This window comes from Candoia aspera, chromosome 2, assembly GCF_035149785.1.
Source record: "Candoia aspera isolate rCanAsp1 chromosome 2, rCanAsp1.hap2, whole genome shotgun sequence".
Taxonomy (NCBI): domain Eukaryota; kingdom Metazoa; phylum Chordata; class Lepidosauria; order Squamata; family Boidae; genus Candoia; species Candoia aspera.
In genome coordinates, this window is record NC_086154.1 from 34089102 (window position 1) to 34106956 (window position 17855).

Genomic DNA, 17855 nt, shown 5'->3' on the forward strand with positions numbered 1-17855 from the left:
TGGTTAGACTGATATTTCCAGGGAGACCTTACTTCAGTCTGCCATAAGAGATACTTTTTATTCTGCTAAGGCTGCAAGAATGCATATTTCATGGAATGCATGGTTGAACTGCTTAGCATAGCATAATAGAACAAAAATGGAACAATGGTGTGTGGTATTTTCTGGATTCCCTTTTCCAGATCCATTTTCTTCAAAAACAGAGGTTGATTTGTAGGCCTTTCCCCAGCCTCTTAGTGGGTATGCTTAAGAAAATGAGAGATTATATTTCAGATGCTGCAATTATTTCTATCAGATAATAGCATCCATGTATACTAAATGCATGAAAAACATATGGAAAATTATATACTTTTTTTTGGGGGGGGGTGTCTTTTTGTATTCATGCCTAACAATTGGCTGGAAATTCATATTCAGATCATGCAGCCTAACCTGTTGATCACCCTGGGCAGTTAAAGAGGTAAAAAGAGATAAAGTGGGATTGTGATGTGAAAGAGTAAGCCTTAATCTTGGTGAGATGAAACCCTGATTCTGCAATACAGAGAGAAAGAAAGAGGCAGAGAAGCTATATACATTTTTAAAAGTGCATGTTACTTGCCTTCATACAACTGATTTCAACTTAAATAGCCTGTTCAACTGAGCTTTGGTTCACACAAGCAGGAAGAGACAGACAAAGGTTTGTTTTCCAGTGTTCTATCTAGGGTCAGTCAGGGTGGGCAAAAGGGTAGCATCTATTCTCATATTTTCAGGAGAGTTTTATGTCTGATTCAAAGTGTCAATTCATTTTCAAAATCAGACTTTTCCCTATATCTGGAGGAAAAAAAAAACATCATTATGCTTTTTAGCTAGCTTCCCAAAATAAGTGCTGGTTGGGTGGTGTGTAACTACATTTTTAACAGATGTTTTCAAAGCTTTCAAGCTGGAAATACTGGACTGTTCTCTTTATACTATTGTCCAGATTGATGGCCATTATATTCTTATTACATCCTTCATCCTTTTTGTCCCTGGCTCTTTTTTCCTTACCAATTCACATAATTGATACTGTATTTATCACAGTAGCCAGGCTTCCTAGTGCAATTTATTTACATGCATACGAATTACCAAGATAGCATAATGCTTTCATCAACATAAGCTGTATTCCCTTAAACTGCTTATAACAGGGGAACTGTTATCTCTAATTTATCAGGCAATCATTTCAACAATAGCAAAAAGGGCAGGAATCAAATCTGTCGCTCATTCTCTTGCCTCTTAAGTAAACTAGAAGGTGTTAATTAAGTGGTTGAGGGCATGCTTGAAATGACTTGAAAGGGTTTTTGAACTGGTATCTTTGGAAAAAGACTTTTGGGATCTTTGTAGTTATTCCTGAAATAACTGATACTCATACATACTTCATGTATAACCAAGAAGGACTTTTTTCTGTCCTACAGAAAAAACTGTCTTCACTAACCCACCTTGTGATATGGATGTTACTGTTGGAGAAAGTATTGTTCTGCCTTGTCAAGTATCCAAAGATCCATCCATTGAGGTTGTCTTTTCATGGTCAGTCAATGGAGATCTTATTGATTTTAAAAAAAGAATGACTCATTTTGAAAGAGCTGGAAGCGTAAGTTTAATTTAATTGTTTATGTACATATATGTTTGTGTGCACTTTTAAAAACATCTCATTCTGAAATCACATGAAAAATAGTTTTGAAAATTTCCTCTGTGGTTAAAAAAAACATAAAGGGACATTTTTTAATGTCTGTTTGTAAAATATATGTATGTCTGAGAGAGATGTATAGATTGGTATCTATCATCTATCCAATTATCTTCTAGTATTAAGTCTAGCACTGCATAATTATTTGAATCTATCACCAGGCCTAAATGATAATAAAAAATAGTATTTCTATAAATGTTGTGCTTTCTCTGTGCTTTGGATGCCTTAAGAAACTGAGCTGTTAAAGAAGCACTTACTTTTTTCCATGGCAAGGGCAGGGCGTGCCAGTAGTAACGATGGAAGAAGTTGAAAACTTGCAAAGATTCAAAGTGATTTGTTATGACTTCTTTTAAAGAAGGCATTGCCTCCCAATGTACAGCTGAGAACTTATGATTAAAAATAGTTGCAAACATCTACTGGTATCATATTTCTAGAGGAGATTTCCAGCACATGGTCTCTGAATAGCTGCAGTAATCAAGGATATATTCAGTCCAGGTATCTCAGTATTCTTTCCTACAACTAAGGACGAGTTGACTCAGTCCCGCCATTAGGAGGAATGGAGCACCTCCTTCTAAAACATGTTTGATAAAATCTTATTATACTATGTATGTGCTTGTAATTTATCCTGAGTTCCCAAAATACACTGCATGGGCATGTTTTTTCTAAGTCATACGGTTTAGTTTTGAATCTGTTTCCCAAATCTACTCAGTGGAAACTTTATTGTTTTGTATAGCCACATCCTTTTAGTTTTTGCTTCCAGTGCTGGCATTATTTGTGGAAAGCTGTAATAAAAGTGTCTGAATGAAATAAATGGATAACAGTAATGTATAATTCAATTTAAAAACTGCATCTTTATTAATATTTAGCAAATTAAAAAAAATCTATTATGGGAAATAAATCGTGTGTGATTAGATGTTTGTGTTCTTTTTATCTAAGGAATCTGTAGGGGATCTTATGATAAGAAATATTCAACTAAATCATTCTGGAAAATATACATGCACTGTGCAAACCTCGATGGACATTCTATCAGAATCAGCAGAAATAATTGTAAGGGGTAAGTCTATAAACTGTAAAAATTCAGCTAACTATATAGAAGAGCGTGATACCCTTAAATTTCAGAAAAGCTGGCTAAATGAAATGTGCATAACTGAAGATCTGTATTCAGATATATGTCCTACTATTATATATTCCCTTGAAACTTAAATTTGTTCAATAGGCAATTGACTAATTCAGATGGAAGTACTAGTAAACATGATTTCTTCCTCCTGCTATTTTCAGTCTCTTATTTTGAGAATGTATGTTGTTCTAAAGGCTGACCTATAAATATTAGAGCCAAGAACTATTTAATCTTGAATCAGTTGATAAAGGCTGGAATGAAAAGGGAAACTAAGATTTTACCTGGCTTAGATATGATTGTTTAGATATGATTGGGAAAGAAAGCCACTCCCAGGGGTGAAATAGGTGTGAACATAAATACAGTTGATAATGGCTGCATGGCAGATTTGATCTTGGAAACTTAATTTGCCATGTTCCCATTGTTGGCTGGAATTGATTCATTTATCCTGTAGGCAGCTATTAGAAGATAGGATACCATGTATTTTAGCAGATATGGCAATAGTTGGTTCATTCCATATCAACTGGAAGTAGCAAAGTGAAATAGGAATGGAAGTTTGGATTTTAGTGTTTATTTCATTTATATAATCTGTTGATTCCAGTCATAAGACCATTTACGGGACTTGATAGTTACAGACAGAAGGGAATCATTTTGTGCGATTGCCTAAAAAGTGGAGAGAAAAGTCCTATGTGCAGCTTAGACTTTGAGAGGGATGGGGAACTTCTGGCAACAGAGTCAGCTGAACTACACCTCCCAGTCAGCATGACTACTTTTGAGATATGCTGGTTATTGTTTTTCCTCACTATCAGGAAGTTCCTAAGCCTCAATTTTAAAGAATCTCTCCAAATTATATCTACTGTATAAGTTCTTCATCAACATATGAGTCTTACACATGTTGATGTAAGATATTTTAGCCATTAGGGCACATACTAGATGTTCAAGGGAATACCTCATCACAAACAATCCCCTTTAATCTGGTAAATTAGTACTAAATTCACCAGTAAACTCTAAAGAGCAACAGAATTTCAAACAGTTCTGCTAGAATAACATGGGTTTTTTCTTTCAATAAGGAATTCCTGGCCCACCAAAAGAAGTTAGTATTGAACATGTTTCTAGTACAACTGCAGTGCTGAATTGGAAACCAGGAGCAGATAATAACAGTCCTGTCCACACATACACAGTTCAGACAAGGACCCCTTTTTCAATTGGATGGCAAGCAGTTTCAACAGGTACATATTTCTGATATACATTCTATGCTGTTTTCAGTTGTTCTGTCTCTAACCCTTTTTGTTTTTGTTGTTGTTTTTGTTAAGTTCCTGAAGTGATTAATGGAAAGACCCACACAGCTACGGTGGTTGACTTAAATCCCTGGGTTGAATATGAGTTTAGAGTTGTTGCTGCCAACAGTGTTGGAATTGGGGAACCGAGCACACCATCTGAGCTACTAAGAACTAAAGCATCTCGTAAGCTACTTAAAATATTCTTGATGTGTTTAGAAACTCTTAAAATGCAGCTTTACTCATTATAACATTAAATCATAATGGCTTACCTTTCAGTAACCTTCAAAGCACAATAAAGGGATTTGAAGGTTATTGGTATTTCTTTATATTCCTCTGTCCCCATTTTTCAGCTAAATATTGGCAGCTAAAGTACTTCACATTAATTTAAGACTAATAATAGCTAAACTGTAATATAAAATCTTCCATAATGGGGGCAAAATTCAGGGCAGGGGGTGAGGATGCCCCAGGTGTCAGACAATGCTCTCTTTTTCTTTTGATCACTTATCACATATTGGAGGGGGGTTCTCAACTGCTGCTAGATCCAGCCATGAAGGAAAAGTGCTTTGTGGTATTATTATCTCTCTTCAGTGAAACATTTCTTTTTAAAGGGTATAATTATATATCCATTTTCCTAGGTCTAAGCCTTATTGAACTCACTGAAACTTAGTTCTGTACAGATGTATAGAACAGTACTGAGGAAGGAAGGAAGGAAGGAAGGAAGGAAGGAAGGAAGGAAGGAAGGAAGGAAGGAAGGAAGGAAGGAAGGAAGGAAGGGGAAATCAGTAAATTCTGTTGGATATTAATCAGCACATTTATACTGTTATGTATAAAATTATTAGCATAGTTACACAATACTAACATGCAGGCAACTTGATGAATGCATACAATGCTAAGACTTCCCTAATTATCTTCACATATACATTTCCTAAAATGTGCATTGTTTTTATACATACTTTTCAATACTTTTTTTTTCAGTTGCAAACCCACGAATATTTTCAGGCCCAGCTGCTTTCATTAAAATGGCAAAGGCAGCGTGATGCAATCATCCCACGAGCTCTGTGCCTTTAGGATGTACCGCAATGCACACACAAAAGGGGTGGGGCTTCTGCTTTCATCAGACTAACTGGTTTAGTGGCCCCAGTGGATGCTGCTGTGCAGACTTCATTGATTAAAAAAAGAAAACGGGCATCCCAGTTTAAAACTTAGCACACACGCATTCCAGTTATTTTAACTTTTACCAAATTAACAGCAAAAATTACATCCTTTTCTATTCATAGTTTTGTATCAGAAGATATATGTGTTTGTTTGTATGTATATATGTATACATATAGGTATATGAAGACAGTTGTCTATCTATTTATTTATTTATTTATTTGTTTGTTTATTTATTTCTCATATTTCTACACCGGCCATCTCGCAAGCGACTCTGGGCAGTTTACAATTTAGTTAAAATAACAAGAGATTAAAACATAAAAACAAATACATCATAAAAATATAACTATAAAGTATAAACTATAAAATTTAGAAAAATATTTAAAATTTATATAAATTTATTCTGACACTGTCCGTGGCTCTATTTCAGCAACATGCTTTTCCATCTTGTTCAGAAATGTGAAATACTTAAAAGAGTTTCTTAACACACTGCTCAGTAACATGACCAATTCCAGTAAATGTTCAACCCTTATGCCTGCTGTTTGGAGTGTTTATGCCCCAGTCTCTGATTGCTGATTCTGCTTAATGCATTGTCAGTCTGTAATAAAACTTGCCTTGATTTAATCATGGATACGAAGGCTGACTTGGTATGCATTACTGAAACTTGCTTGGGCACAGCGGGGATGTGCCCATCTGGGTCTGAGTGTGGCACCCGGCTGCAACTCCTAAGCGAGATTCAAGTGGATACTATCATCTAAGAAACTGGTAGCTGCAATATGCAGTTACTGGATATTGGAGCTACTATTAATGCCAGGTCAGTTACAAAACCCCCCTCATATGTGATTTGATCACTGAGGCAGACCTGGCATGTATTACCAAGACCTGGCTGGGCCCCGAAGGGGGGTTGCCCCTTTCAGAAATGTGCCCAGATGGGTTTACGGTATGGCACCAGCCAAGATCCCAGGGCAGGGGAGGTGGGATGGCTGTTGTCATCCGGGAGTCTCTGTTGGCCTTCAGCAGTGCTGCTCCACAAGTGACCAGTTGTGAGACCCTGTTCATCAAGTTGGGTTCCCGAGAACAGCTGGGAGCATTGCTGCTGTACCAGCCTCCCTGCTGTGTAGCAACCTCCCTGCCTGAGCTGCTAGAGGCCACCTTGGGGCTGGTGGTGGAGTTCCCCAGGCTTATGGTTCTAGGTGACTTCAATCTGCTGTCCCTTGGGCAGGCCTTGGAGGCAGCTCAGGAGTTCATGGCTACCATGGCGGTCATGGGTCTGTCCCAGATAATTCGGGACCTGACTCAAGACAGTGGCCTCACACCAGACTTAGTTTTCTTGTCAAGCAGTGGCAATGTGATCTGAGGGGAGAGTTAGATCTGTCCCCATTGTCATGGTCAGACCTCGCCCTGCTGACCCTGAGATTCTATTGTGCCACCCCGCTGCGCAGGGAGGCTGGAACCAGTTGATTGGTCTGACCCCAGCGACTGATGGACCCAACAGAGTTTCAGAGGGAGCTGGGGGTTATTCCTGAGGGTCCAGAGGAGGTCCTAGCCACGGCCTGGAATACTGCCGTGGCTGGGGACTTGGACAAAATCGCACCTGTGCAGCCTCTCTTGTCCCATCAAACCCGGCACTCCCTGTGGTTTATGGAGGAGTTGAGGGTTCTGAAGAGGGTTAAGAGATGCCTACAGCACTGCTGGAGGAAGACAAAGACCGAATTCGACCAAACACAGGTTAGAGCTGCTATTAAGGCCTACCTTTAGGCGATAAAAGCGGTGAAGCATCAATACTTCTCCGCTCTTATTGCAACTGCAGAATGCTGCCCAACAGCCCTGTTTAAGATCACTCGATCCCTTCTGGGGAAGGTGGGCACAGTGACCCACCTACAGGGCCATGAAGTGGAATTTGCTGGGCATCTGCAGGACAAAATAACTTGGATCTACTCCAAGTTAGATTCCTGGTGTGAGTCATGGTCTAGAGAGATACCAGGGGAACAGCTTACCCAGTTATTTGGGAACAGTTTGATCCTGTTGGACCTGAGGAAGTGGACAGGATCCTATGGACAGTAAATGCCACCACATGTCATCTAGACCCATGCCCATGCTGGCTGGTAAAAGCAGCCCAGGAGGTGACATGTGGTTGCATCCAGGTGATGGTTAATAAATCTTTGGGAGAGGGGGTGTTCCTGGCTGCCTTTAAAGAGGCGTTGGTGCACCCCCTCCTCAAGAAGCCATTGCTTACCACTGGGTAAGATCATCCATCACCGCAGAATGAGGTATCATCAATATGCTGATGATACTTAATTGTACACCTCCATCCCGGGTGAGGTATGTGATGCTGTGACTGCCCTCTCACAGTGCCTGGGGGCTGTAGGGGTCTGGATGGGGAATAGAAGGCTTCAACTAAACCCTGGTAAGATGGAGTGGCTGTGGGTTAATGGCTCTTCCATATTGGGACATTGTCATCTTTGGTTCTGGATGGGGTTGCACTGCCCCAGACAGATCCGGTGTGTAATCTGGGGGTCCTCCTGGACTCATGGCTCCTGCTCAAAGAGCAGGTGGCAGCCGTGGCCAGGAGAGCCTTTGTGCAGCTACGTGTGGTACACCAGTTACACCCCTACCTGGATCAGGAGGCCCTTCAAACAGTCACTCATGCCCTGGTCATCTCCCATATAGACTACTGCAATGCGCTCTACATGGGGCTACCCTTGAAAAGTATCCGGAAGCTTCAGCTGGTCCAGAGTGTAGCTGCATGGGCTGTTTTCGGTGCACCTAGAAAGGCACATGTAACACCGCTGCTGCGCAAACTGCATTGGATTCCAGTTTGCTTCTGGGTCCAATTCCAGGTGTTAGTTATCACCTTTAAAGCCCCACATGGCATGGGTCCAGGTTACCTGCAGGACCGCCTCTTCCCCATTACATCAGCCCATCCCACCCGATCGTGCAGAGAGGGCATGCTGTGGACCCCATCAGTAAGGGAATTCCATTTGGCAGGGTCCAGGAAGCTGGCCTTCTCTGCAGTAGCTCCTGCCCTGTGGAACATGCTGCCCCCAGAGGTGAGACTGGCCCCATTGCTTCTGGCCTTCCAGAGGAGTCTGAAGACCTGGCTCTGCCACCTCACTTGGGGCAGAGAGGGGAATAGATCTATGTGGGGATGGCTGCTATCTTAGACCACTCCTCCCACGTATGGACTGTATCAGATTCTCCTGCCACTTGGACTTCTTTACTTTTTTATCCTTTTTAATATTTATTTCTTGGAGTAATTTTATATTTGTATATTCTATTTATATTGTATGGTTGTTGTTTTAATCGATTATTGTAAACCACCCAGAGTCCCCCGATGTGAGGAGATGGGCGGGGACAGATTTAATAAATAAATAAACTGCCAATATCTGTTTTGGAGATAACTAGATGTGAGACCCTGTTTGTGAATTTGGGCTCAAGGGATTAATTGGGTCTACTGCATTTATAGCAGCCTCCCTACTGCATAGTGGCTTCCCTGCCTGAGCTCTTTGAAGATGTGGCTGGGTTGCTAATAGTTTCCCAGACTTATGCTACTGGGGGACTTCAAACTGGATACTGAGGGGCAGAGGCAGCTAGAGAGTTCTGCTCACTTTGAAAAAAAGTGGTGGTTCACCATCTCCTGAAGAAGCCATCACCAGATCCAACAGAATGGGGTGACTTTCATCCAGTCTCCAACCTTTCCATTTTGGAGAAGGTTGTTGAGCAGGTGGCAGGATCACAGGTTCAAAGGGCCCTGGAGGAAATGAATTACCTAGACCCTTTTCAGTGAGGTTTCAGTCCTGGTTATAGTTGCAAGATAGCATTGATTGCACTTACAGATTTCCTCTGATGGACTCAGGACAGGGGTAGTGCATCCATCCTGGCCCTCCTTAATCTCTCAGTGATTTGATACCATTAGTCATGGTATTATTTTGGACTGTTTAGAGGTTTGGGCATAGAGGCCACTATTTTACACTAATTCTCCTTGCTTCAATGCTGCTCTGTCGATGTTGGTAGAGGGAGAGGTCTAGCACTAGACCCCTGCAATATGAGGTGCCAACAGGTTCTGCTGTCTCCCCATTCCTATTTAACATCTACATAAAGCTGTTCGGTGATGTCATTTGTTGACACAAGGTTAAATATATTCAGTATGCTGATGACACTCAACTGCCCTTGGTTGGCTAAGTGATGCTGTCAAGATTCTTTCCCAGTGCCTGGAAGGGACAAGATGGGAAGAACAGGCTTTGACTCAACCCCAGAAATACTGAGTGGCTGTGGGTTTTAGGACCATCTGATTTTGGTGATCTATCACCTTTGGCTCTGGATGGAGTAGCACTCCCTTATACAGAGCTGGTGCCCAATTTGGAGGGCCTTCTAGATTTGTGGCTACTTTCTCAATGAGTAGGTGGCAGTTGTGGCCAGTAGGGTCTTTGCACAACTTGATCCTGTGTGTCAATTATGCCCATTCATAGATCAGGGGACTGTGCTCCTGGTCACTCATGCTGGTCCAGAATGCAAAGGTGTGGGCAGTTTGGAGTTCATCATAGTATGCCCATGTAATATCACTGCTTTACAAGCTGCACTGCTCCCAGTAGACTTGTTTCAGAGAGCTGTTAGAAGATACAAGAAAGCAGTATCACAATAACATCCATAAAGACACTGAAGATGGAAACAGATGTGGAAAAACAAAGAAAGTCTTCCAAAAGACCTCTGAACTCAGAAAGAGACTCTAACCTGGAATTAGTATGCTAAAGGATGCCAATGGAGAGTTAGTAACCAATTCAAAGGAGATCAAACTAAGATGGAAGGAGGATACTGAAATACTGTACACTGAAGACCTCAACATCCAATATACTTTAGAAGATATTCTGTACTAACTAGCAGCTCTACTACTAGAAGAAGAAGTTAGATCACCACTCTGGTCATTACCAAATCAAAGGCTACAGAACTAATGGAATACCCACTGAAATATGGCAAGCAACAGAAGAAGAATCAGTCAAGGGTCTAACCAAGCTACGCCAGCAAATTTGGAGAACCACACAGTGGCCAACAGATTGGAAGAGGTCAATCTACATTCCAATACAAAAAAAGGAGACTTAACAGAGTGTGCAAATTATCATGCAATATCCTTAATTTCACATGCTAGCAAAATAATTCTTAGGATCATCCAATGCAGATTACAGCCCTACATGGAAAAAGAGATGTGAGATTTCAAGCTGGCTTTAGAAAAGGCCAAGGAACATGAGACATTATTGCTTATGCCCACTGGATAATTGAGAAAGCCAACAAATACCAAAAATAACCTTTGTTGCTTCATTGATTGTAGAAAGGCCTTTCATTGTGTCAATCATATCAAGCTGTGGAAAGGGCTCAGAAGAATGGGAATCCCAGAACATCTCATTGCCCTCATGAGAAACTTATGTACAGGTCAGGAAGCCACAATAAGGACAGAACATGGTGAAGCAGACTGGCTCCACATTGGCAAAGGAGTGTGACAAGGCTGTATACTCCCCCTTATTTATTCAACCTATATGCTGAATATATATTAAGGGAAGCTGGACTGGAAGAAAATGAGAATGGTTTTAAAACTAGAGGAAGAAACATCAATAACCTGTGCTATGCACATGACACTACTCTGATAGCCAAAAATGCAAAGGATTTGCAATCCCTAATAATAAAAGTCAAGGAGCACAGTAAAAAAATGGGACTAAAATTAAATATAAAGAAGGCCAGATGGACAACAGGTAGAACAACCAGGCTTAGAACTGACAATGAAGTTATCAAAGTGGTGGATAGCTTCTGCCTTTTAGGATCAACCATCAACAGTAAAGGAACAAGCAGTCAAGAAATATGCTACAGATTACACTTGGTAGAGCAGCCATGAAGGCCTTAAAAAAGATATTAAAATGCCATGCTATCTCTATATTTACAAAAATCAATATTGTGCAAGCCATGGTATTCCCTGTGACACTCTATGGAAGAGAGAGTTGGACTTTAAAGAAGCTGGATAGGAAGAATATTGACTCTTTTGAACTTTGGTGTTGGAGAAGACTCTTAAGAATAATGTGAACAGTTAAGAAAACAAACAAATGGATCATTGAGCAAGTCAACCCAGAGGTCTTACTTGAAACTCAGATGACCAGGCTGTTATCCTACTTCAGACACATTATGTGAAGATCTAGCTCTATAGAAAAGGCTCTAATGCTGGGAAAGGTGGATGATGACCAGCAGCAAGGTGGAAGGATTCAATTACAGTGGTGATGAGTGCACCATTGGAAGACCTGAAAGACCAAATTAGAAATAGATCATCATCTATGCGGTCATTAGGAGTAAAAAATGATTTGATGGCAAATAATCATTCACATGGCACAGGATCAGATTATTTGCATTACCACCTCTCTGTCTGTCCTAACATATCTAGCAAGCTAGGCATGCTCTAGGTCCCCTGTGTGAAACAATGTCCAGTAGTGGAACACAGGAAGTATGACTATTCTGTCATGGGACTTACCCAATTGAATAACATCTCCTCCTGAGATCTGGATCACCCCAGTCTTGTTTGCCTTCCAGAAAGCCTTGAAGACCTGGTTTCTCCCTCAGGCATTGAGGCCAGGTTATTAACTGAGCCCAGCAATGTATGGAATTACGACAATTTATTGTGATCAAATGGTTTTCTTCCTATATCATTGTGTTTTTATGTCTTCTTGTGTGAGACACCTAGAGTCACTTGGCTGTGATGGGTAGCTATATAAATGAAATAATGAAATAAATAAATAAATAAATTGGATTCTACAAACAAATATAAAAGTCACTCCACCCTATTTCATTTTTTTAACATCAATTAAGGGTATATCTGTGGTTCTGCTGATTCTTTAATCATAACTGCAAACTAAATAAGTAATTTTATCTGTTATTGGACTTACCCTTCTTGTCCTTCCTTCCTCTGAACCTGAGCATCCATCAAATTTGCCCTACAGCAGTATATTTTATCAGAGAGGGGGAATCCATCTCATCCTTGATTACCAATACTGAATACATCCCAAATATTCAGAAAGCTTAATACTCTCAGCATATAATTAATAGTTTCAATGTGTTAAATAGAAACTATCTCAATGTTTTTCCTTTTTATGCTACTTAGAGTATTTTATATGCTGAAAAATTCTAAAGAGAAAGCAGAAAGGAATAGTTTTTTTAAAAAAAAAATTAAATTACCTTTAATGAACAGCTTTATTCATGTTAGTTATCTCCTTTGTTGGAGTGTTGAAATCTACAGTATGGAAGATACAGAAATAAAATAGCGGCTTTCATATACTGTGCAGGACCTGGAGATTTGGATAAACCCTACCCACTTTAGCTATATAACTGTTCCAAAACAATAGGGAAGCAATTTTGTTTTGTAGCTCTCTGCTAAATAGTTAGATTGCTAATTAAAGTCAGCCTCAGAGCAACAGGTGTGACAAATGGTAATAAAAGGGGGAATGGAGAGTCTGTCTCATAAGGTCTACATTGCCAACTAAAACCTGATCGCACATTGATAGTTTTTCTAGAAGCAAATGAGCCCTACTCATTTCATTAAAATGCAAGTAAGAATTAATTGTGCAGTTAACTGTAAATTTTCTTCTGATTCTCAACTATGACCCAGTTGAGGTTTTGCTGAGCAGTGGTATAAATTTATTTTCCATGCAAAAACAGTGAATACTTAACTTATTTAACGCAAGCTCTAATTGAGCATTAACTAGTTCATTGGACAGTGGAATGTTAGCTGTGTTTGGCTTAAAAGTCTCATTTTAATTCATTTTAGTTAATCATCCCATTCCCCTTTCCTATGTTTGGCAACTCCAAAGCAATTCACTCAAAGTTATTGATAACAAGAAAATCTGGCAACATATTTCCATCCAAAAATAAGATATAAATTTATTTTCATGAATAAAGAATATACAGCAGTAAAAGAAATCAAAAATTTGTCAAAAATGAAAAGGTTATGTTTCTTGCCAATACTGTAGATTGGAAGTAAAGATATATTGAGGCATTACTATACAAGAAGTATAAGGTATCCAGTTGCTCGTGATGTGGATAATTTTGTGGCATTGGTGGTAACAGATATATCTACTTAAAAGTAAATCCCATGAGTTCAAGTAAGTGGGTACAAGATTCCAGCCTATCCAGAAGTCACCTCTGGATGTCTATTGCTTCCAATTGATTTCAGTGAGATGATCTATGACAGAGACATTAGTTATATCACAATGACAGCTGGCTGGAGTTTCTGGGAACTGCTATCCCAGTGTATGTCAGACCCAAGCCCCAAATCTTGACCAAGCTAAACTACCAGAATAATCCCCCTCTCAGACTCAACATACAATTTCTACATGTTATGTAGATATAGTCATGGTCAGTTCAAATAAGAACACAGTAGGCCAGAGAGTAATGGAATTCAGTAACCTATTACTCTTTTCCCATAGCTGTAGCTATGGTGATGTAAATCTCTCTGTGACTTTGAATGTCACATTATTCCCTTCCTTTCACAAAGCCATGCATGCATATGACAGATTTTTTAAAATATATATATAAATGCCTGTTGTGTGTGTGTGTGTGTGTTTATTTCTGTCAGTTCCTACAGTGGTACCCACAAATGTGAGTGGAGGTGGAGGAAGCCGAGCTGAACTTGTCATCACATGGGAGGTAATTTGTAAATCAATCTCAATTCTTCAAGATAATGAATGGAACCTATAAAACAGCTCTAACAAAATCACTTTGTTGTGCCCTGGCTAGCAATTTAAAAGAGTAAACTGAGAGAAATGTTGTAAAGATATTTGGAAGTCATATATAGCCCTCTTATCATTATTATGCAGAAGGCAGCTTAACATTCCAATCTGAGTGTTTTCTGCATGAAACACTTTACACAGTTTTATTTGCTTATCAGTCCTTCCACCCTTTATATTTTGGAATATAATGCTGGTAAGTTATATCTTGTCATACATGAAAAAGGATTAGGCCTTACAGTATCAAGTACCAATGTATGAATGTTTAGCTGGCAAATAGATAATTCATACATAAGACTCCAATTTAGGTTTATTTACGTTTATTTATATTACGAGTAAGTTCCAGTGAAATCAACATTGATTTCTAGCTAACAGTGACTTTGGAGGACAGTGAAGAAACACCACAGCAAGGATAACCCAAAGTCTTTCCATGCCTAAGATCCAATGTTGCCTCTTACTCCTTTTATATGCTGACTAGACTCATAATTAGATTTGGCTTTTTCACTACTAATGGGACAGTGTTCTGTATCACATCTGAAGATAAAAAAATAGTTTAGGAGGAACATGCCATCCACAAGCTCATGCTTCAATATCTCACTGCTGAATCTTGCCTGCCAAAGTCAAATAAGCAATTCTCTTGCATTATATAATGGTCGGTATGGACTACTTCCAGCAAAACAGGAATAATCATCTCTGCAACTGCATAGTACATGTTCTCTATAGAATCTATGGGTTTAGTTTTCAAGCTTGCTTTTAAATAGTGCTACCAGCTGAATACTTACTGTCTGTACATATACAGTTGCACAATACAGTTGAGCCAGATAGTTACTCTCTTGATATTTCCCAATTTTGCTAAAATTTAATGCTATTGACATTAAAAAAAAATGTCCACTGAGAACAGAATTGAGGAACTTACCCACACTCACTTTTCTGCCTCTTTTTCACTTCTGTTGTGGTCACCATGTGTTAAAACTTTTTAGGGGAAAAATTGTTTAAGGGCCTTTCTAGGACTTTGTTTCTGTCTCAGAAGCAGCCCTGACACAGCTGGAACTGATATGAACAAATCCCTCCTTGAGAAAAGTGCTTGCAATGATTGTTGTTAGTTTATCTCAGAGCAACATTGTGTTATAGATTTTACTGATTCATATTTTTTTAAACTGTATACAGGATCTGCAGTTGCTGTTCAAAGTTACTTTCTATTGAAATGTCATTTAGTTTAAATTGGAGGACCTGAAGGGCCAGGCTGGGGTTAGATCATTCTGGTTGAAGGTCCATCTATGCTGTCCCTAAGAGTTAACATCAACTTTATGGCACCTAATCAATCATAATCTTCAGCAAAGGATCGTTACCTTGTCGTGGTGCTGGAGCTTGAGCACCTCAATGATGCCATGAGCTAAACCGTGAAGGGCCACCCAAGACGGGAAGGTCATGACAGAGAGGTCAGACTAAATGCGATCCCTGGGGAAGGTAATGGCAACCCACCCCAGTATTCTTGCCGTGAAAACTAAATGGATCAGTACAACCAGAGATATGTCGGTATACCATCGGAAGGTGAGACCCCCAGGTCGGAAGATGGTCAAAATGCTACTGGGGAGGAACAGAGGATGAGCTCAACTAGCCCCAGACGTGATGACGCAGCTAGCTCAAAGCCGAAAGGACGGCTAGCGGCCGACGGTGCTGGTGGTGAACGGCGAATCCGATGTTCTAAGGATCAACACACCATTGGAACCTGGAATGTAAGATCTATGAGCCAGGGCAAATTGGATGTGGTTATTGGTGAGATGTCAAGATTAAAGATAGACATTCTGGGCGTCAGTGAACTGAAATGGACTGGAATGGGCCACTTCACATCAAATGACCACCAGATCTACTACTGTGGACAAGAGGACCACAGAAGAAATGGAGTAGCCTTCATAATTAATAGTAAAGTGGCTAAAGCAGTGCTTGGATACAACCCAAAAAACGACAGAATGATCTCAATTCGAATTCAGGGCAAGCCATCTAACATCACAGTGATCCAAATATACGCCCCAACCACAAATGCTGAAGAAGCTGAAGTAGAGCAGTTCTATGAGGATCTGCAGCACCTACTGGACAACACGCCTAAAAGAGATGTTATTTTCATCACAGGAGACTGGAATGCTAAGGTGGGCAGTCAAATGACACCTCGAATTACAGGTAAGTATGGCCTGGGAGAACAAAATGAAGCAGGACATAGGCTGATAGAATTTTGCCAAGACAATTCACTCTGCATAACAAACACTCTCTTCCAACAACCTAAGAGACGGCTTTATACATGGACTTCACCAGATGGACAACACCGAAATCAGATTGATTACATCCTTTGCAGCCAAAGGTGGCGGACATCTGTACAGTCGGTAAAAACAAGGCCTGGAGCTGACTGTAGTTCAGATCACAAACTTCTTCTTGCACAATTTAGGATCAGACTAAAGAGATTAGGGAAGACCCACAGATCAGCTAGATATGAGCTCACTAATATTCCTAAGGAATATGCAGTGGAGGTGAAGAATAGATTTAAGGGACTGGACTTAGTAGATAGGGTCCCGGAAGAACTCTGGACAGAAGTTGGCAGCATTGTTCAGGAGGCAGCAACAAAATACATCCCAAAGAAAGAGAAAACCAAGAAGGCAAAATGGCTGTCTGCTGAGACACTAGAAGTAGCCCAAGAAAGAAGGAAAGCAAAAGGCAACAGTGATAGGGGGAGATATGCCCAATTAAATGCAAAATTCCAGAGGTTAGCCAGAAGAGATAAGGAATTATTTTTAAACAAGCAATGCGTGGAAGTGGAAGAAGACAATAGAATAGGAAGGACAAGAGACCTCTTCCAGAAAATTAGAAACATTGGAGGTAAATTCCAAGCAAAAATGGGTATGATCAAAAACAAAGATGGCAAGGACCTAACAGAAGAAGAAGAGATCAAGAAAAGGTGGCAAGAATATACAGAAGACCTGTATAGGAAGGATAACAATATCGGGGATAGCTTTGACGGTGTGGTCAGTGAGCTAGAGCCAGACATCCTGAAGAGTGAGGTTGAGTGGGCCTTAAGAAGCATTGCTAATAACAAGGCAGCAGGAGACGACGGCATCCCAGCTGAACTGTTCAAAATCTTGCAAGATGATGCTGTCAAGGTAATGCATGCTATATGCCAGCAAATTTGGAAAACACAAGAATGGCCATCAGACTGGAAAAAATCAACTTATATCCCCATACCAAAAAAGGGAAACACTAAAGAATGTTCAAACTATCGAACAGTGGCACTCATTTCACATGCCAGTAAGGTAATGCTCAAGATCCTGCAAGGTAGACTTCAGCAGTTCATGGAGCGAGAATTGCCAGATGTACAAGCTGGGTTTAGAAAAGGCAGAGGAACTAGAGACCAAATTGCCAATATCCGCTGGATAATGGAAAAAGCCAGGGAGTTTCAGAAAAACATCTATTTCTGTTTTATTGACTATTCTAAACCCTTTGACTGTGTGGACCATAACAAATTGTGGCAAGTTCTTAGTGGCATGGGGATACCAAGTCATCTTGTCTGCCTCCTGAAGAATCTGTATAACGACCAAGTAGCAACAGTAAGAACAGATCACGGAACAACAGACTGGTTTACGATTGGGAAAGGAGTACGGCAGGGCTGTATCCTCTCACCCTACCTATTCAACTTGTATGCAGAACACATCATGCGACAAGCTGGCCTTGAGGAATCCAAGGCTGGAGTTAAAATCTCTGGAAGAAACATTAACAATCTCAGATATGCAGATGATACCACTTTGATGGCTGAAAGCGAAGAGGAACTGAGGAGCCTTATGATGAAGGTGAAAGAAGAAAGTGCAAAAGCTGGTTTGCAG

At 40.2% G+C, this 17855-nt stretch overlaps 1 protein-coding gene across 1 annotated transcript in view; it reads left to right on the top strand.

Moving 5' to 3' along the window:
- CNTN6 (contactin 6) overlaps positions 1-17855 on the top strand; it is a 223333-nt gene that overhangs the window by 187333 nt on the left and 18145 nt on the right. Inside the window, exons 12-16 of the mRNA XM_063292836.1 lie at positions 1422-1597; positions 2627-2744; positions 3875-4033; positions 4118-4267; positions 13839-13909. Of these exons, the coding sequence (XP_063148906.1) occupies positions 1422-1597; positions 2627-2744; positions 3875-4033; positions 4118-4267; positions 13839-13909 (674 nt within the window). The remainder of the gene's footprint in view (positions 1-1421; positions 1598-2626; positions 2745-3874; positions 4034-4117; positions 4268-13838; positions 13910-17855) is intronic.